Source organism: Cucumis melo, chromosome 4, assembly GCF_025177605.1.
Source record: "Cucumis melo cultivar AY chromosome 4, USDA_Cmelo_AY_1.0, whole genome shotgun sequence".
NCBI classification, from domain to species: domain Eukaryota; kingdom Viridiplantae; phylum Streptophyta; class Magnoliopsida; order Cucurbitales; family Cucurbitaceae; genus Cucumis; species Cucumis melo.
The window spans coordinates 10,812,877-10,839,572 of record NC_066860.1 but is presented as its reverse complement, the minus strand read 5'-3'; the positions used below and the strand labels follow the sequence as shown (position 1 = coordinate 10,839,572).

At 29.7% G+C, this 26,696-nt stretch overlaps 1 protein-coding gene across 1 annotated transcript; it reads left to right on the top strand.

Moving 5' to 3' along the window:
• The first annotated feature begins 24,904 nt into the window (after positions 1-24,904).
• Positions 24,905-26,363, top strand: LOC103494923 (vascular-related unknown protein 4). Its single transcript, XM_008456309.3, has 3 exons — positions 24,905-25,445; positions 25,880-25,939; positions 26,074-26,363. The coding sequence occupies exons 1-3, from the start codon at positions 25,080-25,082 to the stop codon at positions 26,191-26,193; spliced, it is 546 nt and encodes a 181-aa protein (XP_008454531.2). The 5' UTR covers positions 24,905-25,079; the 3' UTR covers positions 26,194-26,363.
• The last annotated feature ends 333 nt before the right edge of the window (positions 26,364-26,696 follow it).

The following is a 26,696-nucleotide window of genomic DNA, read 5'->3' as shown; positions in this document are numbered from 1 at the left end:
GAGGCAGGTCTGAATCTGGAAAATGAAAAGGAATAAGGTTTTTCATCTGTGATATCTTGACATTGTAATCACGTTGTCGGGAAATGCAACGAACTCCCATGGCCATAATAACGGCGTCGAGAGATCTACATAATGTTCGACTATCATTTACTACCGTCAGAAGATAATCTGTAAAAAATTACTTTGTATTCAATATCCCGACTAAGAAGAGCATGTTATCGGGATTAATGGTCAATCTCCCGATGTCGTGATTGCGGCATCGACCTTTTGGTGATTACATTATTCCAATGCGTGTCCTAGATGTAGGTGATTTTGCACTAACTTAGTTATCAATTTCTGTGTTATTTTTTGTGTTTGCTTTCATAACTACTCTCTTGTCGGATATATTGTTGTGTCATTATGCTTGACATTTTGTAGCCGTCAAATCCATTTTTTTTTTTTAATTCTCTATAGTCTATTTAGGTTTTTTTTGCTATCTTTTGTAAATATTTTCAATTTGTTTTACTATTTTTAAGAATTTCTCTAATAACAACACCAAAAAGGACGATGAAAACAACGACGACAACAACCATGATGATAACAACAACGTTGACAACCATCACAGCAACAATAATAAAACAACAACAGCCACAACAACACAATCACAACCACAACCACAAAAACAACTTCTACAACAACAACTACAAATACTACTACCATATTTTTTAAGTATTAAAAAATATATGGCTTATTTTCAAATATAGCAAAATGAACAAAAAATATAACAAAATATCATCTTCTATATATCTACTGTGGAGGCTAAAATAGACTATTATATGTGTCTATCATATAGATAATTTCATGATTATCACAAATAGATTATAATATCTGCGATATTTGTAAATATCTTAAGAAGTTTTAATATTTAAAATGATTTTCCAAAATATAAATATATTTTAAAACTTAAAAAATACTTCGGGTAAACATTGAAAATTTAAAGACATGAATAAATGTGCCCAAACCCTTTAGCAACAAAAACTAAACTCACCGTCAAAATTTTAAGGGCTGCTTAGGCCCCGGTTTATCACTGTTAGGTTAGGGTTAATGTAACCCTAACCCTTGTTTGGGGCCTAATTTATGGAAACTCTAATTTTAGGGTTTCCATAATCCCCCTAAATCCCTTTCACACTTTCTCTCACACTTCCATAACACTTCCCCTCACTCTGCAGTAACACCCACGCAACACCCCTGATTTTCAGCATAATCCTTCTTCAATATTCTTGTCATCTTCCTCCTCTTTTCCCTTCCTCTCTCCGTTCCTATCTCCGTCATGATTTGTTTTCTCTCCTTCCTCATCCTTTTGTTAGTTTTTATGTTCTAGTTTCATAGCTATTATCCAGAACTTGTGCTTTGTTTTGTGCCAAATAAACGACGGTGATGAAAAAGAGAGTGGTTAGAATAGTGAGGACAACTCGAAAAATGGTTCATATTGGGATTCCCTAGGTGGGATTTGGACGTGGGGTTAAATGAGATTTTTTTGGCAATTTTGTTTGTGAATTAGAAGCCATTTGTTGAAAATATAGAGAGTGAGAGAGATTTTGTGTGTTTGGAGCTTTGTTTTTGGGGAAGAGATTTTGGTGAGATTAAAGGGTTTTGAAGATTCATATATAATGTGTTGAGTTTTGTGGTTGGTGAGAAATAGGTATCAAAGAAATTTGCTTTCCAGATAGGAATCTTGGAGTATAATTATATTTTTGTTTTGCGAAAGATATGGATAATCTTTCTCTTCACATTAGGGTTGGGTGTATATATATTTTAAATCTTTTTTTGGTTTGTTTAGTATAATTGATAAATATATAACTAATTTTCTATATGGGCATATAGGAGTAGGAAACCTTGCTTATAACTTATAATTAATGTTATTGATGTTTAATTTGTAAGAATAGGAGAAACAGAAAGATTCGATTGCCATTTGTGAGTGAGAAAAATCCTTTCTTCGTTGGAATTTAGCAAATGGGATGAAGAGAAAATTCCAAAAGAATATGAAGAGAAGTTGAGCAGAAACAAAGCAAACTGTTGACATAGCACTTTGCAGTTCTATACACTCCATATTTTATATATTTGTTAAATTAATTAAATATATAAATTTATTTTTTCAATTTAGTCAACTAAATAAACCGTGCACATAAAAATTAAATACATAAATAAGTTTTGAGAATTCGCCATTAAAATTGTGTTTGAAATAAACTAAAAATTTTAATTAATTTGAGAGTTTGATTGTTAAATAAGATTGATTGTAAATGTATTTATTAAAATCATTTCTTGATTAAACATTCAACACAAGATTTCTCGAGAAATGTGATTCGTGGAGTTGAACTTGTGTTGATGTTGTATTTACGTTGATTTGATGCGATGTGGTTCAATCTCTAAAATTTGATCCTCTGATTCTCTCTTGGTTGAATGCTTACACTTGAATCGAAGAAGTGAAGCACGGTTCTTGAAGTTGGAGTCTTGGAAGAAAACTTGTGGTTCTTGGTTGGAGTCTTGGAAGAAAGCTTGTATCTTCAAAGGAAAGGAGCTTCAATCTTCGAAGGAAATGAGCTTCAATCTTTGAAGGGAAGGAGCTTCAATCTTTAAGGGTGGTCAACTTCAAGAGTTTGGGAATCTTCTGGCTCTTGGGATAATTCTCTCTAGATCTTCTTGAGTCAAAATTTTCCAAGCTCAGAACTCCTCTATTTATAGAGTTCTCTGGTGGACTTTTATGGATTTGGGCCTGGTATGGTCCATGGACCATGACTCAAACACATGGATTTGGGTCATATTTAATTTTGAGCTAAATTAAGTTTATTTTGGACTCATAGCCGCAAGTAAATAATATTTAATTGAATTAAAATAATTAATTTGATTCAATTGCCATAATAAAGGCACGTGACATCGTTAGAATTGTCAAATTTGTCTTTAAATTTAATTTGGGACACATGTCAATTTTTAGTTAATCCCAAATACAATTATTTTAGTAAATGATGTGGCAATTTGTTATTGGTTCCAAAATTTTAGAAATTGTTTTTTTTTTCACAATTTTGTGATCTTTAAACTTCTAAGCTAAATTTTGAAAATAAAATAAAATATTTAATTTTAAAAATTAGTTGAAAATAAAATATTTTGTAGTTAAAGAAATTAAGGCAAATTATTTTACGAAAACTAAAACGATTTGGTAAATTAAATATATGAAATTTGTATATTGAATTCAAAATATGAGTTTAATATATATATATATATATATATATATATATATATATATATATATATATATATATATATATCATAATACTATCCAAATAATTCTTCTCCCAAAGACATATTATCATAACATATATCATAACATTACCTATGTAATCCTTCCCCCAAACACATACTATCATAACTCTACCCACATAATCCTTTCCCCAAACACATCTTATCATAAAACTACTTTTTTTAAGCCCTTCCCACAAACACATATTATGATAAAACTAGTTTTATGATAAACCTAACATTTCCAGAGCTCAACTCTTCCTTCAAAAAGGTCCTTTAGTTCCTTTCAAATAAAATTCAAAATCATAAATTTGTCCAAATTGCTATAATAATTAAATTACAAACTTGGTCAAAAATTACCTTTTTAAATTTGAGATTTTTCAGCCTTATGTCTATACAACTTGAACCATAGAAAAACTATTTAATAAGTTGTCAAATAACTTTCCATTTTCCTATCTAATAAGTTTTGACGTGTTTTAAAATTTTAAAAATCAATTCATTTATTAAAGGAGACTATAAAAAATTAAATTAATATTTAAAGGTCTTTCAACTTTTATTTTTTTATTTATTTTGGCCATCCCAACTTAAAGAAAATGCCCCCAACAAATGAATGACTTCAAAATTAAAAGTTTAAAATTTATTTGGACATAAAATTAAAAGTTTTAATAATTTATTAGATATATTTAAAATTTAACGACCAATTAGATCTTACAAATGGTTGAAAATGTACTAGAAAGGTTAAAGTCTAAACAGACAGTTCAACAATTTAAACTAAATCAAACCAGGATGCTTTGGCTCAAAAATATAGTAAAATTTATAGCTATTAAGTATATAGTAACATATTTATTTTTATTAATTTTTATTTCTCTTTAAATGAATATAGTTTTATTATTTTAATTGTTAATTTTCTCAATAAAATAAAACATTTGAATTTAATATTTTACAAAAAGAATATTAATTTAAATATAAATTAGAATTATTTGTTTATAAAAATAAAACAACTACAATCTAACACCAAAATGAAATGAAAAGGAATAATTTTACATACAATAGGAAAATAAAAGAACAGTGATATTTATATTTATATGAAAAATTAAAAAATAAAGTAAAAAGCAAATGCACTCAACGAGAAAATCCAAAAGATTCATATTGTACCTGATCTCCTGAACTCTCCATAACATCCTCGTGAGGGTATTAACATAAATATTTAAGATTCTTTAAATGCCTTAATTTAGATGTATAGTCCATGTGATTTCTATGAAAACAGGTTCAAATTTAAATTTTATTGTATATATTCTCAAGTTCTTTTGAATTATGATATCTATTAATATTTTAGAACAATGACTAATTGCCCTAAAATATTAAACAACTTAATTTTGTAATTTTAAGATGTTTAATCAAACGAATTTAAAAGATATTAGTTTTCCATGGCGTTGCTCTCTGTTTGGAAGAACCCATTTTCACTCGGGGAATATTTGGACGAAACCTATCATTATCCTCTATTGACTTCACTCACAATAATGTAATAGAAAATATTTATGTATAAAAAAGATGGAAACTCAAATTATATATATATATATATATATATATATATATATATATATATATATATATATATATATATATATATATTTTAAATAAGTTTCTATCTGCTGACGAGGCTATTTAAATTGTTATTATTTATAAAAGAAATTAATGACTTTTATAGTTCTTAATAACAGTTCTTGTGTCATTGTCAGTAGTTAAAAAATATCATTATTTTCTCTAAATAAATTTATTAATCAATGTTTTTTTTTAAAAATAAAATAAAATTGGCAACATTACGGCTTATTTAATAATTTGTATGAAGAGAATAAAAAAAAAAAAAAAAAAAAAAAACAGAGGAATGAAATGTCTCCCAGCTAAGTGATTTCGAACGCTTTATTTATTATTATTCTTTGGAATGAAAGAGATAAAAGAGAGAAAATAAGAACAAAACCTTAATGGTGTAGCCTAATGTTGTTTTTCTTAATCAAAGATGCCTTCAAGATAATTTAATTAAGGGGATGTTTAGTACATATAAAATTTTAAAATTTGTGTGTATAAAAGTTTGAACTTAATTATTTAAGTTTGTAAGAAGACCACTTGAAATAAATAAAATTTATTTGATAAATATTTATGTTTTTCAAAATTTACAAAATAGTAACAATTTTCATCAATTGGCCGCTCCATTACTTTGCTTAACAGAAAACGCTCAAATACAATACGATTTGAAAACACAACCCTATTAGATTTCAAATAGAAATTTACATTTTTATCTTTTTATTTTTAGAATAAGAGTTTTATTATTATTCTAAAGTTTCAAAATTGTGTTACATTTTCTAACTCTTTTAAGTTCTATTTTCTTAAAGTGCAAATTTAGACGAAGAACTTATGTCACACTAATCATTAATTTTTTGGTTTTCAATACATACAGATATCAATTAAACTAAATTTTTGTTTGCAAATTGTATTTTTATTCGATCTCTAGATGAAAACTCACAATTTTATTTTACCTATCCTTCGTATGTTTTAAAATTTTACATTTTTTACTTTTGAGTTTTATTATCACATGACACATAAGTCTCGAGATTTGCATTCTTATCTATCTTTTTTAAGTTTTATTTTCATGATTCCACAATAAAATCATAACATTGGATAATACGATAAATCTCAAGATCTTTGAACTACATGATTTTCCTAAATTAAATTTATCTAAAAAATAACAAATCTTGATACTTGAATGGTCTTCCAAGAGATTTTATTTCTCTCACTTAACCTTTCCTTTATAACTTAATTAGTTTTCTTGATGGAAAGAGTGAATTACCTGAATGAGATAGTGTGAAGACCAATCCTTAGGGTTCTATTTGTAGACATCACTCATCATGATGATTAATTAACATATTATCTTTTTACCTAATGTGCCTAATAAAATAATAGGTCCCAAAGAGATAAAATGACATATAATGCACATGGGTCACATTAATAATAACAATATTACATCTAAAATAAATCTAGCAGTCTCTCCATTGGCTCATTGACATTATTTAGCATATACGTTATTTATAGAGACAACACACAAATTTAAAAAATTAAAATTTGTAACATATCATGTCAAGTCAAAGAAAATACTAAAGGATCATGGCGAGCAAATATCATTGCATTAACATACTCCCTTCCACATATCACTGAAACAGTTCTTCATTTAAAATGATCTATAATAAAGATAATCAATAACGGTTCAACAATAAGTGTCTTTATCAAAGATGATCTCCTGTTTGATTTACATAATTCATTTATGTATATATTAATCATAAGAACAGAACTATGAGATAAAATCAGAAACAATAAATAAAGGTGCTAAAAGTGTCAAATAACATAATCTTGATTTCAATAAGGTATCTACTAATGGCCACACATTCAACATGGTCAATGAATGTCTTTGTTGGCAATCCTTTAGTCAGTAGGTCTGCAATCATAAGTTTAGTGCTAATGTTGTTCGTTTGACACCTTTTGTTATTCTTTAACGATAAAGTATTTTAATTATATATGTTTAAGACCTTTAAAAATACTTGTCGTTTTTTCAGAAGAAAATTGCTGCAGAATTATCACAATAAATTATCAATAGCTTGGCAATACTGTCAACAATTTCAAGTCCTGAAATAAAGTTCTGCAGCCATAAAACATGAATTATAGCCTTAAAGCATGCTATAAATTCAGCCTCCATAGTGGATGCAACAACAATACACACTGCTTTACACTTTTTCATGAAATTGTTCCTTTAGCTAATAGGAACAAATAGCTAAAAGTGGATTTTTGTTTATCCACACACCCGGAAAAATCTGAATCTGAATATCCAATCACCTTAAGATGATCAGATTTCTTGTAAGTATGCATATAGAACAAGAATTAGAAACTTATTCCTACTGATCTTTAGGTATATACATCAATCGACAATATTTTCTTTAAAACTAAAGATGTGAAGGTATCATTAAACTTAAGATACCATTGACTGGAAGCTTGTTTAAGCCTCATATATATTGACCTCTTTAGTTTACACATCATATGTTCCTTTGTTTCAACTATAAAACTTTCTTATTGATCAATGGACACTTTTTCATCTAAATTCCCATTTAGAAAGGTAGTTTTCACATCCATCTGATGAAGCTCTAAATCATAATGAGCTACTAAAGCCATAATAATTTTTAATAAGTCCTTTTCGGAGATAGGAGCAAATGTCTCTTTGTAGTCAATGTCATCTTTCTGAGTATAACCTTTGACAATAACTCTAGTCTTGTGTCATTCGATATTGCCATTCGAGTCACGTTTGGTCTTAAAGAACCATTTACACCAAACTCTTTTACTTCCTTTAGGAAATTCTACAATGTCCCAAACTTCATTATCATGCATAGATTTTAACTCTTCTTTCATTGCATCTAACCGTTTGGCATAATTATCTCCTTCAATGGCTTGTGAAAACAAAACCAGATCATTATCAATACCTAATTCAAGTTCTGACTAGCTCATGCAAATAAACCATATAGTCATTGGAAAAATGGTCTTCTTTGCCTTATAGATCTTCTTAACACTTTATTTCTTGTGGTCTCTTAGTTACAGGTTAATTTATTATAATATCATTATGTGGTGTTTGACCATTAATTTTTTCTTCTTGTGGATTTTTAACAAAGTCAACAACTATAGGAATAACAATTGGAGAAGAAGTTATAGATGAAGGAGTTTCCACCCTAACTTCTTGATTTCGACTTTTTGTGTAATTACGTCATTCTCATATTGTGGTTAGCACTTGATTTTTCTGGATAACCAATGAAGAAACCAATAATTGTTCTTGAATCCAGTTTTCTTTCATGTGGATTATAAATTCTTACTTCCGCTTGACAACCCCAAACATGTAGGTGCCTTCAACTAGGTTTCCTTACTATCCACAAGGACACAGGTAAAGACAAATTAATTAACATGCTTTTAACCATATTCATTTATGTACGATTACGCTTTTCTACAACACCATTTTGTTGTGCTATTTCTGGCATTGTGTATTGAGTACATATACCATGACTTTTTAGGAATTTAGCATATTGGTCAAAACAATGTGCTTCCTCTTCATATTTTTCGTAAATTTTATAAAATTCTTGGCATTTTCAATATTGTAATTGTAGACTTGATATTGTTTGCTACAATCATTTGCATAAACATTAAGCTCAATCTATTTGATCTTTTCCAAGCATTATAGAAAGATCTATCCTCATCACTGTCGGCAAATTAAGTAAGCACAATAGGTTTCTCACTTAAGAATGTCAAATCAAGATCCAAAACTCCAAGATGGAATTGAATTTGTTCGCATGCAGCAATAATAGAAATTGAGTCCATCAAACTTGATTATAGATGTAGCATGCGAATGAAGAGAAACAGGAGTGGAGATATGTTGCAATTACAAAATAAATATGCTTATACATTATTGCTTTGATAAATAAACTTGAAGATACAACATGTATTCATATAATATTAAATAATGATTAACTTATACATTGAAGTTCTTTTTTGAAAGACACAATAATGTACAATATTCATATACTTAACTGATGCTATATTTAATTTCACGTAATTGGTAATTTATACTACAAGAAAAAAAGGTCTACGATAGCTCGCTAAAAATGTTATCGTAGACATTTTATAGCGTTTAACAAAATGTCTTGTCAGCCCACGTTATTAAAAGTCTCAGATTTTTAATAGCGTTTTATCAAAGCTATAAAAAGTATGCATTTTGATAGTGTTTTGTGAAGGTTATAAAAACAACTTTGTAATAACAATTTTCTATTTATATCACTTATGATAGCATTTTCCCAAAGCTATGAAAACGTTTCTATAGTGTCCTGTGAAAGCTATGAAAAGTGTGCATTTTGATAGCGTTTTAGAAATGTTATAAAAACAATCTTGTAATAGCATTTCTTGTATGTATATTATTTATGATAGCGTTTGGTTAGAGCGGTAAAAAACTTTTTATAGCAAGTATAAATTGTTATTTATTGTTTATAATAGCATTTTTTAACACGTTTAAACATTTAGTCATACCTTTAGAAAAAAACTTTAATAAAGTAATACTTTCACATATTTTATCTATAATAAACTTTTTTAATATCAATATTCAATTCCCAACATCAACATATAAAATCATCCCACTTATGTAAAGAAAATATATTTCAAATGCTATTGTTCACATCTCATACATAAAAAGTCAAGTAACAAAAAATGATCCTTACATATTGCCCTGCACAAAATACAACTCATAAGATTTATAATGCCCTGCACAAAATGCTATTTCTATGGTTAATTATTCTCACAAAAGATAGTCACTAATATATCATTCAATAATACAACATGATGATCAACCTATACTATTCATTAGTTACAAAAAGGTAATAGGACTTTGTACAATTCTTGGTCTTTGTACAATTGTTGTTTCATCAACCTACAAAAAAATTATGAACAATAACTAAATGAATAATTAAGTTTCGACTTTTAACATCCAAAATTTTAAAAGGATGACATATCATTCATTTTTATTCACAACAATACGTTCAACTTTAACATCCAAAACAAAACTTAAGCAATATAAGCATATCATTCATTTCCATTCATTGCATATCATTCATTTCCTTTCACAGCAATATAGATATATCATTCATTCCCATTCATTGCATATCATTCATTTACATTTCCATTCACTTTGCTTTAAGTTATAGGTTGTAAAGTTACTACTGAAGTTCGTGAAATTTATACAAATTGAATTGTCCTGAAACTCGACATGAACTCACATCTGACATATGCCTAAATCAGTTGCTGAACTTACAAAATAGATCTTAAAGCTACTGAGTTGTTGAACTATTTCCTTTTCCACATGTTTAAAGGTCTCTAAGCTAGTATGCTCTTGACGGATAGCAATTTGACATTTATTAGATACTTCAAAGTTTAAGAATATAAACATAAAATTGGTCATATTTAAAACGGTGCATCAAGAAAAAATTAGAACTATGGAGGAAAATGATCTCCTCTTAAACTCAAACTAAGCTAAAGTGGTCTATGGAGTTTTCTTTTTGTTTCATTCACTAGGCAGAATCCATCTCAAGAAATCACATCTAAACAAATGATGCATCAACAATTCATCTAAACCAAAAAAACATTACCAGCAAGATAATTTCAAATATTTTCTACCATTTCATGAAATCACATCTTTCTGTTTCATTCACTAGGATGAACCCATCTCATCAAGCATTACATCAAATTTGAACATTCATATACCTCGCCAAAATGGGACATATTTTTACAAAACACTAAATTACAAGCAGTCTAAGACTAATTAAAATAGTGCAATAGGTAAGATGGAGGCAAACAATCAATCAATTAAAGGATTGTGACTCTCAATAAACACCCAAGAACAGTCAGAAAAACAATGTTGGGATGATATTCTTTCACTGACTAACGTACTCCAAAAACTCAGAAAAATGTAGTTAGATATAGTATTAGATTTAAGAACATCATTATATTTTTACTTTAGAATAATGAATACCATATCTTTTGCCAGTCAAGCATAACTCTTACGGGCCTGCAACTACATGTATGTAGAAGTTGCCTCTTGAGGAATAATGATTATGGAGAAAACATATTGAGGAATAATGACATCTATAAAGGTGATAATACTTTGCAAAATAATAACTTGCAGATTCAATATTAAGGAAAACCTTACACCTAGGCAAGACATGGACATTCTAAATCTAGTTTAACAAATCTTATTAGCAGCTCTAGTAGTTTTAGTATGTGCAATGTGTTTAGATATTATGTGGTTCATGAGACTGAGTACTAAAGTCTAATAGATACCATTTAGTTCAGTAGTAGATAAAAGAATGTGAGGCATTCAGAAGTGTGTTTTCCTAAAGATTGAAGAAACAAAAAAGAAACAGCTCAAATATGGTTACAATTTATACACGATCGTTATGGCTACAATTTATCTTTTCACTTCTATCGTTTAATTTGATTACGTTTAAATTTGGTTACACGATCGTTTAATTTGGTTATGTTTAAATTTTGTTACACGATCGTTTAGATTTGGGGACCCAAATCTAAATGATTTTTTTTCAAAATTTGGTACACGGTGTTTTTAATTCTTTTGGTACACGATCGTTTAGATTTCTTTACACGATCGTTTACTTTTTATACACGATCGTTTACTTTTTTTTTACACGATTGTTTACATTTAGCTACTCCAATCCAAATGATTTTTTTTCAAGATTCTTTATACACGATCTTTTTTTTTACGCGATCGTTTACTTTTTTTTTTAAACGATCGTTTACATTTAGCTACTCCAATCGAAATGATATTTTTTCAAGATTCTTTATACACGATCTTTTATATTTTTTACACGATTGTTTACTTTTTTACACGATATTTTACATTTGGCTACTCCAATCTAAATGATTTTTTTCAAGATTCTTTATACACGATCTTTTAGATTTTGCTATTTTTTGTACACGACGTAAAAAAAAAAAAAGAAGAATGACGATGAAAAGAAATTGCAGCGAAAAAAAAGAAGATAAAAAGTAGAAAGACGATGGAAAAGCAAAAAAAAAGAGGAAAAGAAGAAAAACGATGGAACGATTAAACGACGTAAATAAAGAATTGAAAAATAAGAAAGATGATGGAAAGAAATTGCAGAGGAAAGAAGAAAGACAAAATTGTAGGAGGAAGATGATGAAAGAAATAACAATAGAAGACGAATCACAAAAGAAAGATGAAGGCAAACCTGGAATATTTTAAAAAATGCTAATTTTATGGGCTTTGTTATACGGACCGTAAATAGTTTGGTGTTCTATTAAATTTATGTAAGTTTCCATTAATATTATGATGATACCAATTTTGCTATTAATTGTCATGTGTTAGTTGTGATGGTTACTGTTGGATGCTTATTGCAAAGAATCATTGCCTTTAAGTGTCCCCATTCGGTAATGTTATCATTTTCTCTTCTTAATTTTATAAAGTACACTCACGATCATCTTTTCTTTGCTCAATTAGAACTAAGAAAGTTTGTTTAGAAATTGTTTAACTAAAAGTTTACGAAAAATATCTGACTACGATCTTCCAATTTTATATAATTTTATATCTTAAGGGCATTTGGGGAAGGAAAGAAATAAGGGGGAAAGGATTATGAAAAGGAAAAGATTATGATAGTTTTTGTTTGGGGAAGGAATAAGTGAGAGGATTTATGAGTAAATTATGATAATTTCAATTTGGGGGAAGGAATAAGCGGGAAGAATTACGCGGGAATTATGATAATCCTTGTTTGGAGGAAGGAATAAGTGGGAAGGATCATGAGGGAATTATAATAATCCTTGTTTGGAAGGATTATGGCAAAAAAAATTTATTATTTCTTTTCTCTAAAATTCATATAAATGTATTTTTTTTATTTTATATTGTAAATCCAAAACATAAATATTCTTATTTTATCTACCAAAATTTAGAATTTTTATCGAAAAACATGTTTCATTAGTTTTCGTAAATACGATGTCAATTTTGAACGTTTTATAAGCAAGCTTTTCGTGTAAAAAAGTTAATTGATGCATTATGTAAGAAAGAAATTAAATCTATTTTCTTTAAATTGATTTTGTAAGTGCAATATCAAAAAATTGCGTATCGTTAACAATCGATTTAAAAAAACGATGACTGACATAATATAGTATTGAAACAAAATGAAAAACGAAAAACAAATGTTTTTTTCTGAATGCAGTTAAACAGTGAGCGTCAATTACATTGCACATCAGAATAAGGCAAAATAAATTAAAAAAGCAATAAAAACCAAAATAAAAACAAGTCATTCAGTTCAGTCAGACAAAAAATCATGGGTTATCGCGCAGAATGACCATACAGTAGGCGAGCTTCATTTCATTGGACAACTCTATTTCTATTTTGAAATATAGTATTACTACTACTACTACTACAACAACAACAACAACAACAACAATACTTAACTTAAAGGGGTCTTTTCAAAATATAAAAAAGCGACAAAATATTTATACTCTATAAAACAATTCTAAAAATGGAAAAATCTCAGAGGCCCACCGTGTAAAATACCAAAAATGTCCTGTAATAACGCGCGCGTAATATATTTGCAATCGTTTAAGTTTTGGTTATTGTTTGATACGCGATCATTTAGATATGGCTACAATTTATATGCGATCGTTAAGATATAGTTCAATATATACGCGGTCGTTTAGATATGACTATAATTTATACTCGATCATTTAAATATGGCTACAACACGATCGTTTAGATATGGCTATAATTTATACACGATCATTTAGATATGGCTACAATTTAGACGCGATCGTTTAGATATGACTACAATTTATCTTTTCAATTCATCGTTTAATTTTGTTACACGATCGTTTACATTTGGCTACTCCAATCCAAATAATTTTTTCAAGATTTTTTTCAAGATTTGTTATACACGATCATTTACATTTGGCTACTCCAATCTAAATGATTTTTTTTTCAAGATTCTTTATACACGATCTTTTAGATTTTTCTATTTTGTTGTACACAATCTTATACACAGTCATTTAGATTTGGTTACCCAAATGTAAACGCGTCAAAAAAAAAAGAAAATAAGAAAGACGATGGAAAGAAATTAAGCGAAAAAAATGAAGAGGAAAAGAAGAAAAACGATGGAGAGATTAAACGGCATAAATAAAGAATTGAAAAATAAGAAACATGATGGAAAGAAATCGCAAAAAAGAAAAAGAGAAAAGAAGAAAGACGATATCGCAGGGGAAGACAGAGAAGACGGAGAAGACGAAATAACAGGAGAAAGACGGATCGCGAGGAAGAAAAGAAAGATGGAAGGGAAAACCTGAAATATTTAAAAAATGGCTAACATGATGGGCTTTGTTACACGGGTCGTAAATAGTTTAGGGTTTTGTTAGATTTATGTAAGTTTCCCTAACTTAAAGTAGTAGTAGTAGTAATAAACAACAACAACAACAACAACAACAACAGTAATAATAATAAATTTCTTAATTTAAAAATAATAATAATAATAACAATAAATTTCTTAATCTAAAATAAAGGAAACTTTCATAGTGTAGCAAAACACCAAACTATTTACGGCCTGTGTAACAAAGCCCATGGAATTATTTATTTTTTAAATATTTCAGGTTTGCCCTTCTGCCTTTCTTCTTTTCCTCGCTGCGAATATTTCATCGTCTTCCTCCTCGTTGCGATTCATCGTCTTTCTTATTTTTCTCTTCTTTTTTTTTCTGTTGCGATTTCTTTCCATCGTCTTTCTTATTTTTCTGGTTCTTTTTTTACGTCGTTTAAATTTGGGTACCATGTATAAAAAAAAACAAAATCTAAAAAACTATGTATAAAGAATCTTGAAAAAAAAAATCATTTAGATTGGAGTAGCCAAATGTAAACAATCGTGTAAAAAAAATAAATCATCGGTTAGACAAATCTAAACGATCGTGTACCAAAAGTATTCAAAAAGCCGTTTAGCCAAAACTAAACAATCATATCAATCATATAAACAAATCTAAATAATCGTATAGAGAGGAATAAACGACTATGTAGCAAAAGAATTAAAAAAAATCGTTTTGCCAAACCTAATCGATTGTGTAACCAAATTTTTTTTAAAAAAAATCATTTAGATTTGGGTCCAAATCTAAACGATCGTGTAACCAAATTTAAACGTAACCAAATTAAACGATAGAATTAAACAAAGAAGTTGTAGTCATATCTAAACGATCGTGCACCAAATAATAGCCAAATCTAAAAGATCGTGTAGCAAATATATTCTGTAACGCCCCAAAACTTCGAGGTAAGTTTTAACATTTTTATGTTAATTTTTTGGAATTTAAAATTTTGGGTGTTAAATTTTGTTTGGTTTAGAAGAGAAAAGAAAAAGAAAATGAAGGGTATAAATTTTAATAATATGATATAATATAATATAATAATAATAATAATATAAATTATATTATATTATATTATATTATATTATATTATATTATTATTATTATTATTATTATTATTATTATTATTATTATATATCTATAATTTCTTAAAAAAACCCTAAACCTATTTCCCTCTCGCTCGCGCCGCCAGCCCCCCCGACGGTTCTCTTCTCTTTCTTCTTCCTTCGCCCAACCGCCGCCCAATCATCTCTTCCTTCTTTCTCGACTGCGTCTGCACGTATCCGACTCCGTCTCTGTGGTAGTCTCTCTGTCTCCGTCGTCGCCGGCTTCACAACGTCGACGTGCAGTCAACCGCTGACGAGCTCTCCAAACCAGTCACCCGACTGTTTGCGAGAACCTCCCATCTCCGACACACACTCTCTCTCTTCGTCTCGTGTACCTCGGTGACCGTCGGTTGTTTCTGCCCTTAGTCGAACGAGCCGTCGACTCCTCCACCTCTAACCGTGTTTACTGCGAGCCATCCCTCCATTTTTGTCGTGCGTCCCCTTCGATCGTCGTCGCGTGAAGCTGAAAACTAGCCGTTCACAATTGCATCGGCTACAAATGACCGAGCCGAGCCAAACCGCGGCTGAACCAAGTCGAGCCAAGCCAAGCCGAGCCACGGCTGGATCAAGCCAAATTGCGAGCCGAGCCGAACCAAGCCGCAAGCTGAGCCAAGCCAAGCCGAGCCGCGAGTTGAAGCAAGCCAAGCCGCAAGCCGAGTCGAGTCAAGTCGAGCCGCAAGCTGAACCAAGCCAAGCTAAGCCGAGCCGCCTCCCAAGCTAAGTCGACCTCCTTGTTTCCCGAGCTGAACTAAGCCACTTTCCTTCCACGTCGGGTCACGGTGAGTCTTTGGTAAGGATTACTTAATGAGTTTCCTAACGTTGCTATAGTCGATTCAAGTAGATATTCAAATAAAACGTGGAACTGATTGGTTGGGTTAACTGTTGATCCCCTGAAGGTGTTAGAGAGGTGACGCTCGAGTTCAGGAGTGTTAAGACAAGTGTAGTTGGAGCCAACTCTTCTCTATTTGGGTAAGCCGGTAGATGTTGCTTTGGAACGTTTTGTAATGTGGATTTTTGGTGATGTCATTATTAAACCCTTATGTTTGTGTTTAGGTGGATTCGTTTGGGCGTCGAATTGAACAAGGATTTTAGCTACAGTTCAGGTAAGGGATTTCTTACTACTGGACCTCAGACCAAGACTGAAAACGTAGTAACCTACATGGGAATTATACGATAGCAACTGTACTGACTTGTTGACGCATGTTTGACTAGCACATATCACTTATATGCTTTTGATTGATTAGAGGTAACGTGATCGTTAGTTGTAGCCTATGTACCTATATACATAATGAGTTGTTCTGGTGATGGCACTAGTGCCCTGATGTTGTGTGTATTATGGTTATGTTGATGGGTTGTGCTGTTAATGGGAATGGTAATGTCGATGGATTTTGAAAATCTTAATATTATTTAAAGTGGGAGTCTGTTGTCGGGATACTGGTTATGGAGTTATGTCGTAGAGGAACTATGTTTTTGGAAACTGCTTATGTAGTTTGTGTATACACTGTTGAACTGTGAGGTAGACCGAATACAACTGTTATGCATAATATGAACGTTATGCATAACACCGATTACCTGTAGATGTGCTAGAGTTTCATTTGAGATGGAGTTACCGTCATGTGGATTTACAGGGTGATGATTTGCGTAGTTGACTGAATTTAAGAAATGTCACGATGACGTGTGAATTAGATATACATAAAGTGATTGAGGAGACAATTGATTAAGCCTAAACTGTCTGACTGGCTAAGCTTATAACTGAATCATTAACTTGAACGTTATTGTGATGTGACTGTTGTAGAAGGTTTAGTATGGACTGTGGGGTAACGGTTAGCTTTATCTATGAGGTAGTGTACCTTACAGGCACGGTGTCCTTCGAGATTCCTTGACTGATATGTGTATCATTCGGGATCCCGAGACTGATTTGTGCATCCTTCGGGATCACTAGACTGATATGTGCATCCGACAGGATCACTAGACTAATTGATGTGTGCGTTGGACGGAACCACTAGACTGTTTATGTAGGGTACCCTTTAATAGGAAACTAACTGTTATTACCCTAGCGGGCCCAGTAGTTGGTCCCTTACTGGGTATATTCTTATACTCATCCGTTTCTCTTTAACTTTTCAGGTAAGGGTATGACGAGAGGCAGACCGGCGAGGGGCAAGAAGGATGCGTGAAGGTCATATGGACGCATCTAGTCTCTTTATGCTTCCGCTGATGTATTTGTTAATTTCTATTCCTTTTAAGAATTAAATGGAGTCTTGGTTAGAACATTTGATTGGTTGTTTTGTTTTGATGGTTTTGTGAACTATATTTTGGAACTTTCGGGAACGTGATTTAAAATAGCGTCCGAAACTGTTTTGTGATATTGTGAACGTTTTTAATGAATCGTAAACAGGTCTTTTTATGAGTTTATGCGTTTTACTATGAGTCTAACAGTAAGTGATGATCTCAGCTTAGTCCGGAAAGTTCTGTACGGATGGGCCTCTACGTTTTTTTTATTTTCGAAATTGTTCTGTACGGTATAAACACTTTGTCGTTTTGTTATATTTTTTAAAAGATCTCTTAATAATAATAATAATAAATTTTTTAATTTAAAACAATAATAATAATAGCACAGGGATCGAGGAAGAAAGAGAGAGATTGAAAGGAAGAAAGAGAAAGATTAAGAAGGAAGAAGGGAAAATTAAACCTATTCCTTTTTCCCTTATTCCTTGCTTCAAACGTGAAAATGACTAAAATAGTACCTCGCTTACCTTTCCTTTCTCTCCCCCAACAAAATTATATTATTTCTTTTCATAGTTTAACTCAACTTGGGTTTAATAAGTCTGTAAAATTAATTTTAATTTTTTTAAATACTAAATTTGATTAATGATGTCTAATAAGTTATTGAGCAATTTTATATTTGATTTTTTTTGTTTAAACTTTATTTTGATCTTTAAATTTTGTTACTTGACCGTGTTTGTAACGCCCCAAAAATTAAGATAATTTTGGAGTTAATTATCTTAATTTTGTTTAATTAGATTTAATTTATTGGGCGTTATTTTGAATTCATTTAATAAGAATTATTTGATTTTTGTGGGAATTGAAATTAATTAAATATTTGTTGGATAAATATTTGATTAATTAGAGGTTTTGAATTTTTTATTAAATGGTAGGTTAAGAGAATTAAGTAAAGTTGTGGATTTTTAGTGTTGTTGAAGTTGAATTAAATTAAATAATTATGGATGTTATTTAATTAAATTGTGGGTGGAAAGTTTGTTGGAGATTTGATAATTATATGTATATGTGGAAATATATATATAATTATTATATGAAAAGAAAAGATAATTATATTTGTTGAAATATAATTATTTAAATAAAATATAATTGTATTTTGGAGAAAGGATATTTAGTAAGGGAGAAAAAGTAAAATAATTATATTTTGGGAAAATATAATTATTTGTAAAAGGATAATTACTTTGGAGAAAGATAAATAATAATTAATTATTGTGAAAAATAATTAATTATTTCGGAGAAAAATAAATAATAATTAATGATTGTGGAAGATAATTAATTATTTTGAAGAAAGATAAAAAATAATTAATTATTGTGGAAGATAATTAATGATTTTAGATAAAGATAAATAATAATTAATTATTGTGGAAGATAATTAATTATTCTGCAGAAAGATAAATATTGATTATTGAGTGAAGTTATGGTTGGGTTAAGATAATTCACGTTGGAAGTTATAAGTGATATATTGGAAAAGATTTGATTAATTAAATTAATTAATTGAGAATTTAAGTTAATTTGAGTTTTTGAAGGAAAAAGTTGGTCTTTGTGGAATTGGATTTAATTGAGTATATATATATATATATATATTTAATTATATGATGGAATATAATTATATTTGTTTGGAAAAGAAGATAATCCATGAGAAGACAGACGGTTAATTTGATTGGACGAGAAAAAATATATATTTATTAAGAAAAGAGGATAATGATTTAAATAAATATATATGTTTATTGTAGATTTTGGTCAAAGAAAAATAATAATGATAAAAAAGTATTATTATTATTATTATTAATGGTTATAAATGCCTAAGATTTTGTGCATTAAAAGCATTTATCAAGGAAAGATAATGAAAATAAAAATATATGTATATTTTTTGTGTGTGTATATATATATATATATATATATATATATATATATATATATATATATATATATATATATATATATATATATATATATATATATATATATAGTATTGTTATTATTTGGGTCTATAAATAGTATTGGAATGCTTAAGTTGAAAAGAAAAGGAAAAAGAAAAAGAAAAAAGTTTTTCTTCACTAAGATAACTCTCTGCTATCGCCGCCTTACCAGTTTTAGTTGTGATTGGTATATTTGGCAAAACTTGAAAATTTAAAGTGATGAATTTTCTCATCAAGGATAAGAGGATTTTTCAACCTTCATTTGAGTAATCTTGGTAAGCCAATGAAATTAAATTAATATTTTGTTAATTTAATTTTGGATCTATTTAGGGTTTTTTTAAAGGTTTAATTAGCTAATTTTTTAAGATTTAAGTCTTGTATTTTTCCCAACCAAGGTTGAATTGATTTCAACCCGAATTTTTTTTAGAAAGTTAATTAATTTAGGAGTATTTTTGGATGTTAGCCAATTGCTAATTTTAAGATACTGAGTTTTTCCTTTTATGATGAGGATCAAGTTAATTAGAGAATTTTTACTGTCAGCTAGGGAGTACTTTGTTTAGCTAAAATCTCCAGGTAAGAGATTCTCTTATTAGACCTTCGAACTGAATTTAAGAGACTGCATGTAATTATGGTTGTGCATTGATGGTAATTCAAATGCAGAACTTGATGCTATTGATAATGGTTGTCATTATATGGATGATTGATGATGATGAGTGATGATATGTTAATGACTAGTAGTATAATTGATGATGATGACTGTTGATGTTGATGTTAATATATGATATATTAATCACATAATTAAGGACGTTAAGATTAATACTCATGCCATGTTTATGGTGTTTATGATATGTTATGGATGGGCATTCTGTTAACTTTGTCTATTAGAGTCGTACCCACATGGGTGTCCCTTGGGATCACCACCTTTTTTATGATTGTGTAGTCCAACGGGATTACCAGTCCATTATGACATTGACATTGACATCGACATGATTACGAGTGATTCGACGGGGTCACTCACAGCCCGATTGTCTTAGTGTTTCCTTCGGGTACACTAAAGACTAGTTTGTCTTAGGTGTTCCTTTGGGTTCACCGAAGACCAAATATATTACTACGGGATCACAGATTGCACGTGATCGGGAATGTGTCAGTTTAGGGTTACTTCTTTACAGGACTTTAATGGGAAGTTAACAGATACCTAGCGGGACTAGTAGTGGATTCCTTACTGAGTATATATTTACGCTCACTCTTTCTATGTTTAATATTTCAGGCAAAGATAAAGGTAGAGGAAAGCTAGCGAGCGACAGAGAATGATCTGTGACATGTCATATGGGGACTCAGTTTTGCTTCCACGTCTATGTATTAGTGTTTTAGTATTCCATTTTTAATGAAAATTTAGTTTCCCTCTTTTCAAGAAAGTGTCTATTATTATTGTTTATTTTTAGTAATAACCTCAGCTTAGTATAAAAAGTTGGGTCGTTACAGTGTTAGCATTGGTTATCCTCGTGGGTGTCTCTTGACTCCTTTACCAACGACAAAACAACATTGGCAAAAGTAGTATCGATGTTTTATGTGTTATTTTTTGGCACATCGTTATGTCGACAAATCTCAGAATCCTTATAGTGTCTACTTAGGTTTCCCTAGGTTTGAGTTCCTCTCACTTTCTACAACATGTTTCTTTAAACTTTGTATGATATTCCCTTAATATAATATGTTTAGGCTCCTCCTAAGAATGAGGTCCCCTATATTTAGGCTCCCATATAAATATAATATCAATATCAAACTCTTCCCAAGTTCTACAATGACTATCAAACCAAAAGTCTAAGCCACAATCATATATTTCAAATGTCTACCAAAGTTAATGAATCCAACAAATATTAAAAAGAATAATAATAATAAAGATTTGCCAACCAAACTAGGGGGCAGTTCAAAAGGAAAAGATTGCAAATAATTAAATTCGTTAATAATAATAATAATTTTGCTTTTCATTTAACATTTTAAATAAAATTTAAGCTTGCTAGGTCATATTCTTTATTACGTAATCTACTCGTAAAAATATTATAAAATTTGAGTCTATGTCAACCGCACATTCTTTTTTTAATTATCAAAATATCAGTTTTTTAAACTTATTTCTTTCCAATTCAGTTTAACCTTTCTCTTTAAAATGTTCTTTTAAATCTAAAACTGAACTTGAAATCAATAATAATAATAATTATTATTATCATTATGAAATGTATCGTAAATAACACAATTACTAAAAATGATTATTACAAAAGCAAAACTTTATATTATAAAGCAAAACTTTATATTATATAGTACAATTTTATATTATATTAAATGATCAACACGATCGTTTATCATGGTGAACACGATTGTTTAAATTTGAAGCCTTTTTCTCCATCATTTAAAACGAACTACACGATCGTGTTGACATGATCTAAACGATCGCTTACCATAGTCAATACGATCGTTTAGCATGGTCAACATGATTGTTAGATTTGAAGTTTTTAACGATCGTTTACATTGGACTACGTGATCTAATCAACACAATCGTTTTTCATGTTAAACGATCGCTTACCATAGTCAACACAATTGTTTAGTATATGTGGTCAACACGATCATTGGATTTAAAGTTTTTAATGATCATTTACATATTGGACTACACGATCGCATATCATAACCAACACGATCTTTCTATGATCCACACAATCGTTTGTCATGATCAATATGACCGTTTAGCATGGTCAACACAATTGTATCATGACTTAAACGATCATAAATCATTCATTTAGATTGTAGAACATGATCGTTTATTATAAGAAATATTACTCGCGTGCGTGTGTGACCGATTAATCATATATATGTTGATTGGGGTATTTTTGTTATTTTCCGTTATGAGCATATGATCTTTTTTTGTTTTTGAAATTATACAATACAATGCAAATATTTTATGTGTTTATTATATTTTTTAAAAAATCGCACTTAATAATGTGTTTTACATTATATAAATATTAAAAAATAATAATTATACAAAAAAAATTTGGTTGTTTTCAAATATAGAAACCAATAAATATATATATATATATATATATATATATATATATATATAGCAAATATCAAAATTACGGTCACGATAAACTACTATGTATTTATCATGACACAGATAGACATAAATAATATTCTATCCTGACCTATATATTGTAAATAGAATATGATATTTTGTTATATTTTTAATTACTTTCGGTAATTGTAATATAAAATATTTTTTCAAAAAAAATATATTATAAACTATTCATAAATAGGTTATATAATATTTTAATATCAACTAATATTTAGTAGATAACTATCTAGTTTTATGATTTATAAATAAAAATATGAAATGACACGTTTTAAATAATTATTCAAATTATAATTCAATTCTATTAGGACAGATTGATATTCTCTCAATTAAACAAAAAAAGTTCCCTCTTCTGAACCTGTAAGTCTTCCCGCGCCCTCCTTTCGGCTTGGCAATCAGTCTGAAGAAAGAAGAGGGAGTTAGTCCTAAAAGCCCTTTCCTCTTGTTCGCTCTGATTAAATTAGCTTCTTTCCGATCCATTCCAATGCTACCTTTTCTTATTACCTGGCTCGAAAAAAGTCGACTGATAAGGAGTACTCCCTCCTTAGATTTTGCTATTTTTGTATATAGTCGTTTAGATAGTCAATGAACAAAGCTCAGTAGTCAGGGAATTGGATAGGGTATCCTCTCCCCCCAACTACTGAAGATGAGTGAGTTCAAAAATTCTATTTGTATAGTGAAGCTCTGAAAGTGGGATAGTCAACACGAATCGAGCAAAGTGAGATGAAAGGAAGAAGTTAGGGCTCATAAGCCAGAATCAAGGCCTGATGGCGGCCCGAAATGTTGGTTAATTGTCATAAATGTAATAAAACACTAAACTATTTATGAAACAAAGCACATGAAGTTAGCCATTTTTTTAAATATTTCAGGTTTGCTCTTCCGTCATTCTTCTTCTTCTCGCTGCGATTTCTTTCATCGTCTTTCTTCTTTTCCTCTTCTTTTTTTTCCACAGCAATTTCTTTCCATCGTCTTTCTTCTTTTCCTATTTTTTTTACATCGTTTAATCTTCCATCGTCTTTCTTCTTTTTCTCTTTTTTTTTCGCTACGATTTCTTTCCATCGTCTTCCTTCTTTTTCTCTTCTTTTTTTTTACTTCGTTTAAATAATTTGGGTAACCAAATCTAAATGACTGTACACAAAAATAGCAAAATCTAAAAGATCGTGTATAAAGAATCTTAAAGAAAATAACATAGATTGGAATAGACAAATATAAACAATCATGTAAAAAAAATAAACCATATGTAGACAAATCTAAATGGTCGTGTACCAAAAGATTCAAAAAAATCATTTAACCAAGTCTAGACGATCGTGTACTAAAGAATATTGAAAAAAAATAAATGATTGTGTAAACAAATCTAAACGATCGTATAAAAAAAATAAACGATTGTGTACCAAAAGAATAAAAAAATCGTTTAGCCAAATTTAAACGATCATGTACTAAAATAATCTTGAAAAAATTAATTCAACCAAATTTAAACGATCGTGTACCAAATTTTGAAAAAAACAATCGTGTACCAAATTTTGAAAAAAACAATCGTTTAGATTTGACTACCCAAATCTAAATGATCAAATCTAAACGATCGTGTAACCAAATTTAAACGTAGTCAAATTAAATGATCATGTACCAAATATATTACGCATGCGTTGTTGATGGTGTGGTTGACGGGGTATTTTTGGTATTTTCTACGGTAGGTCTGTGGGTTTTTTCCGTTTTCGGAATTATTCTATACAATGTAAATATTTTGTCACTTTGTTATATTTTTTAAAAGACCCAAAAAATGTTTGGTTTTGTTCAATTTTTTAAAAAGTTATTTTTAAATAGGTTTAAATGTTTCAAAATATACATTAGGGTCATTTTCTTTATTCTTTTTCCTTTTTATGGATGTAACACAGGTACTTTTCAAATAGTCACAAACTCTTAGTACTACTCTCACCTAAACACATTGAATTACGATGGAATCAGGTGCATTAATACTAGTATGATCGCACCAGTCAAGTCATTTTAACCTTTCTAACTTTTTTCAAGTAAATTGTAATTCAACTCACTTTAAGAAAAGTGATAATTTTAGCTCTATAGAAATATGAAAATGTGGATGAATGGATGAAGGTAGTCAATTTTTTGTACGTCCTTAAATAAACTAACGTGAACAACACAAGTTTGTGTCTGAATGAGAAGAATAAACCCCACGTCCATACTGCCTATTTCCCACGCCAATGCTCCCAAAACAAAACAAAAAAGTGGGCCACTGCGGCCACATACCCTATTTTTCAACTTTGACACTATTATTATTATTATTATTATTATTATTATTATTATTATTATTTATACTTCCCTTTTTCTTCCTCCTTATTAATTCAACCCTCTCTCTCTCTCTCTCATCCTTCATTCATTCTTCATATGGCCAATGAAAACTCCACCGATAATAATTCCCTTAACTACCACGGCGACGAATCGCCGGAGGACAGTGGGTGGACCATTTACTTTGAAGATTTCCTCAACCCAAACAACTCTAACTCTCATAATCAATCACTCACTTCCTTCTCTTCCTCCCACTTTTCTCTTGATGTCAACGACGCTGCCTCCTCCATTGCCCATCATAAACTACCTCATGACCATAATGACCAAGTTGCTGTACAACCCGAGTTCGGTTACAAGGATGATGATCATATCAACGTTTTCAAGAAGAGGAAGATGATTAAAGAGTTGTTTGTTAAAGATGAAGCTTTGGAGGATACTGCTAGCTCTCCTGTTAATAGTCCCAAGGTCTTTCTCTCTCTCTCTCTCTCTCTCTCTTTAATTTCTTTATTCTATTTTAGTTGTTAATTACAATATGAATATAGAAACTTAAGTTTACTAAACTCAGATTCCTCATTTGTTAATCAACTGATGATTGTAAAATGAAGTGTTTCAATTGTTATGTTCAACCTACAAAAATCAAACATTATATTGATTCTTAATTATTATATTAAAAAACATAATAAAAGCGACTTTAACCGTTTTAAAATCTCTGATATGTACCGTAAATAGGATAAGATTTCCTGTTTTATTGATCCTATGATATTATTTCTTTTTCTCAAATTAATTTTAAATTCATCAAAACTCTCGAGTTTCCTTAAGTTTTTGAGTTCAATAGCGTAGTTTAACGATGTCGGGTTTTGGCTGATATATGGGTTTTCTTTGGTCTTGAAAATATGCAGGTCTCTTGTTCAACCTACTTTAGCAAGAACCAGGACAAAGACAATTTAATAGTTCCTGAGGTAAATATATATAGTGGTTTTTGTTTGTTTGTTTTAAATTTTCATTTAATTTACTCAAGGAAAACAGAATGGATATAAGTTTTGGAAACACATATAATGCAAGTGTTTTTTCTTTTCTTTTTTTTGTTGTGCAGGTGGAAGAGAGAAAAGAAATGGGTAATCTTATTGAAATTGGCAACAAGTACACAGAACTGAAGAAAAGAGGGCTTTGCTTAGTACCTTTGTCTATGGTTCTTAATTATTTGCCCCAATAAATCTCCTCTCTTTTCTCTCTCTTGTTTATGTAAATATTGATCATTTGATGAAGGTTGTGTATTTTATGTATAAAATGTGTTGTTGTAATATGAATGTAATCAAATGAAGGCATTAGAGGAGAGAAAAGCATATGTATAAATTAATAATAATCTTGCTAGTTGTTTACTTTTATCTTTCTCAAATGGGTAGTAAACAAATTAAATAGATTAAATAATGATGATTTGAAACTTTAATTTGTGTGAACAATATGAATAATATATGGGAGAAAAAGTAAAATAACAGTAATTAAGGGTATATTTTGGAAAAAGGAGAAACAAACACTATCCTTTTTAAAAGAGAAAAAGGTGTGGCAGTGTGTGACAAGAATGAATTGAGATGACTCAGAACAAAGTATTCGGGTTGGAGTTTATCAAGCAAAAATGATACATGGGACAATATAAAGGTGACTTAAAAAAGATCACGAAAAGATAAAGATTATCTACTAGTGCAGTGCTTGTCACAC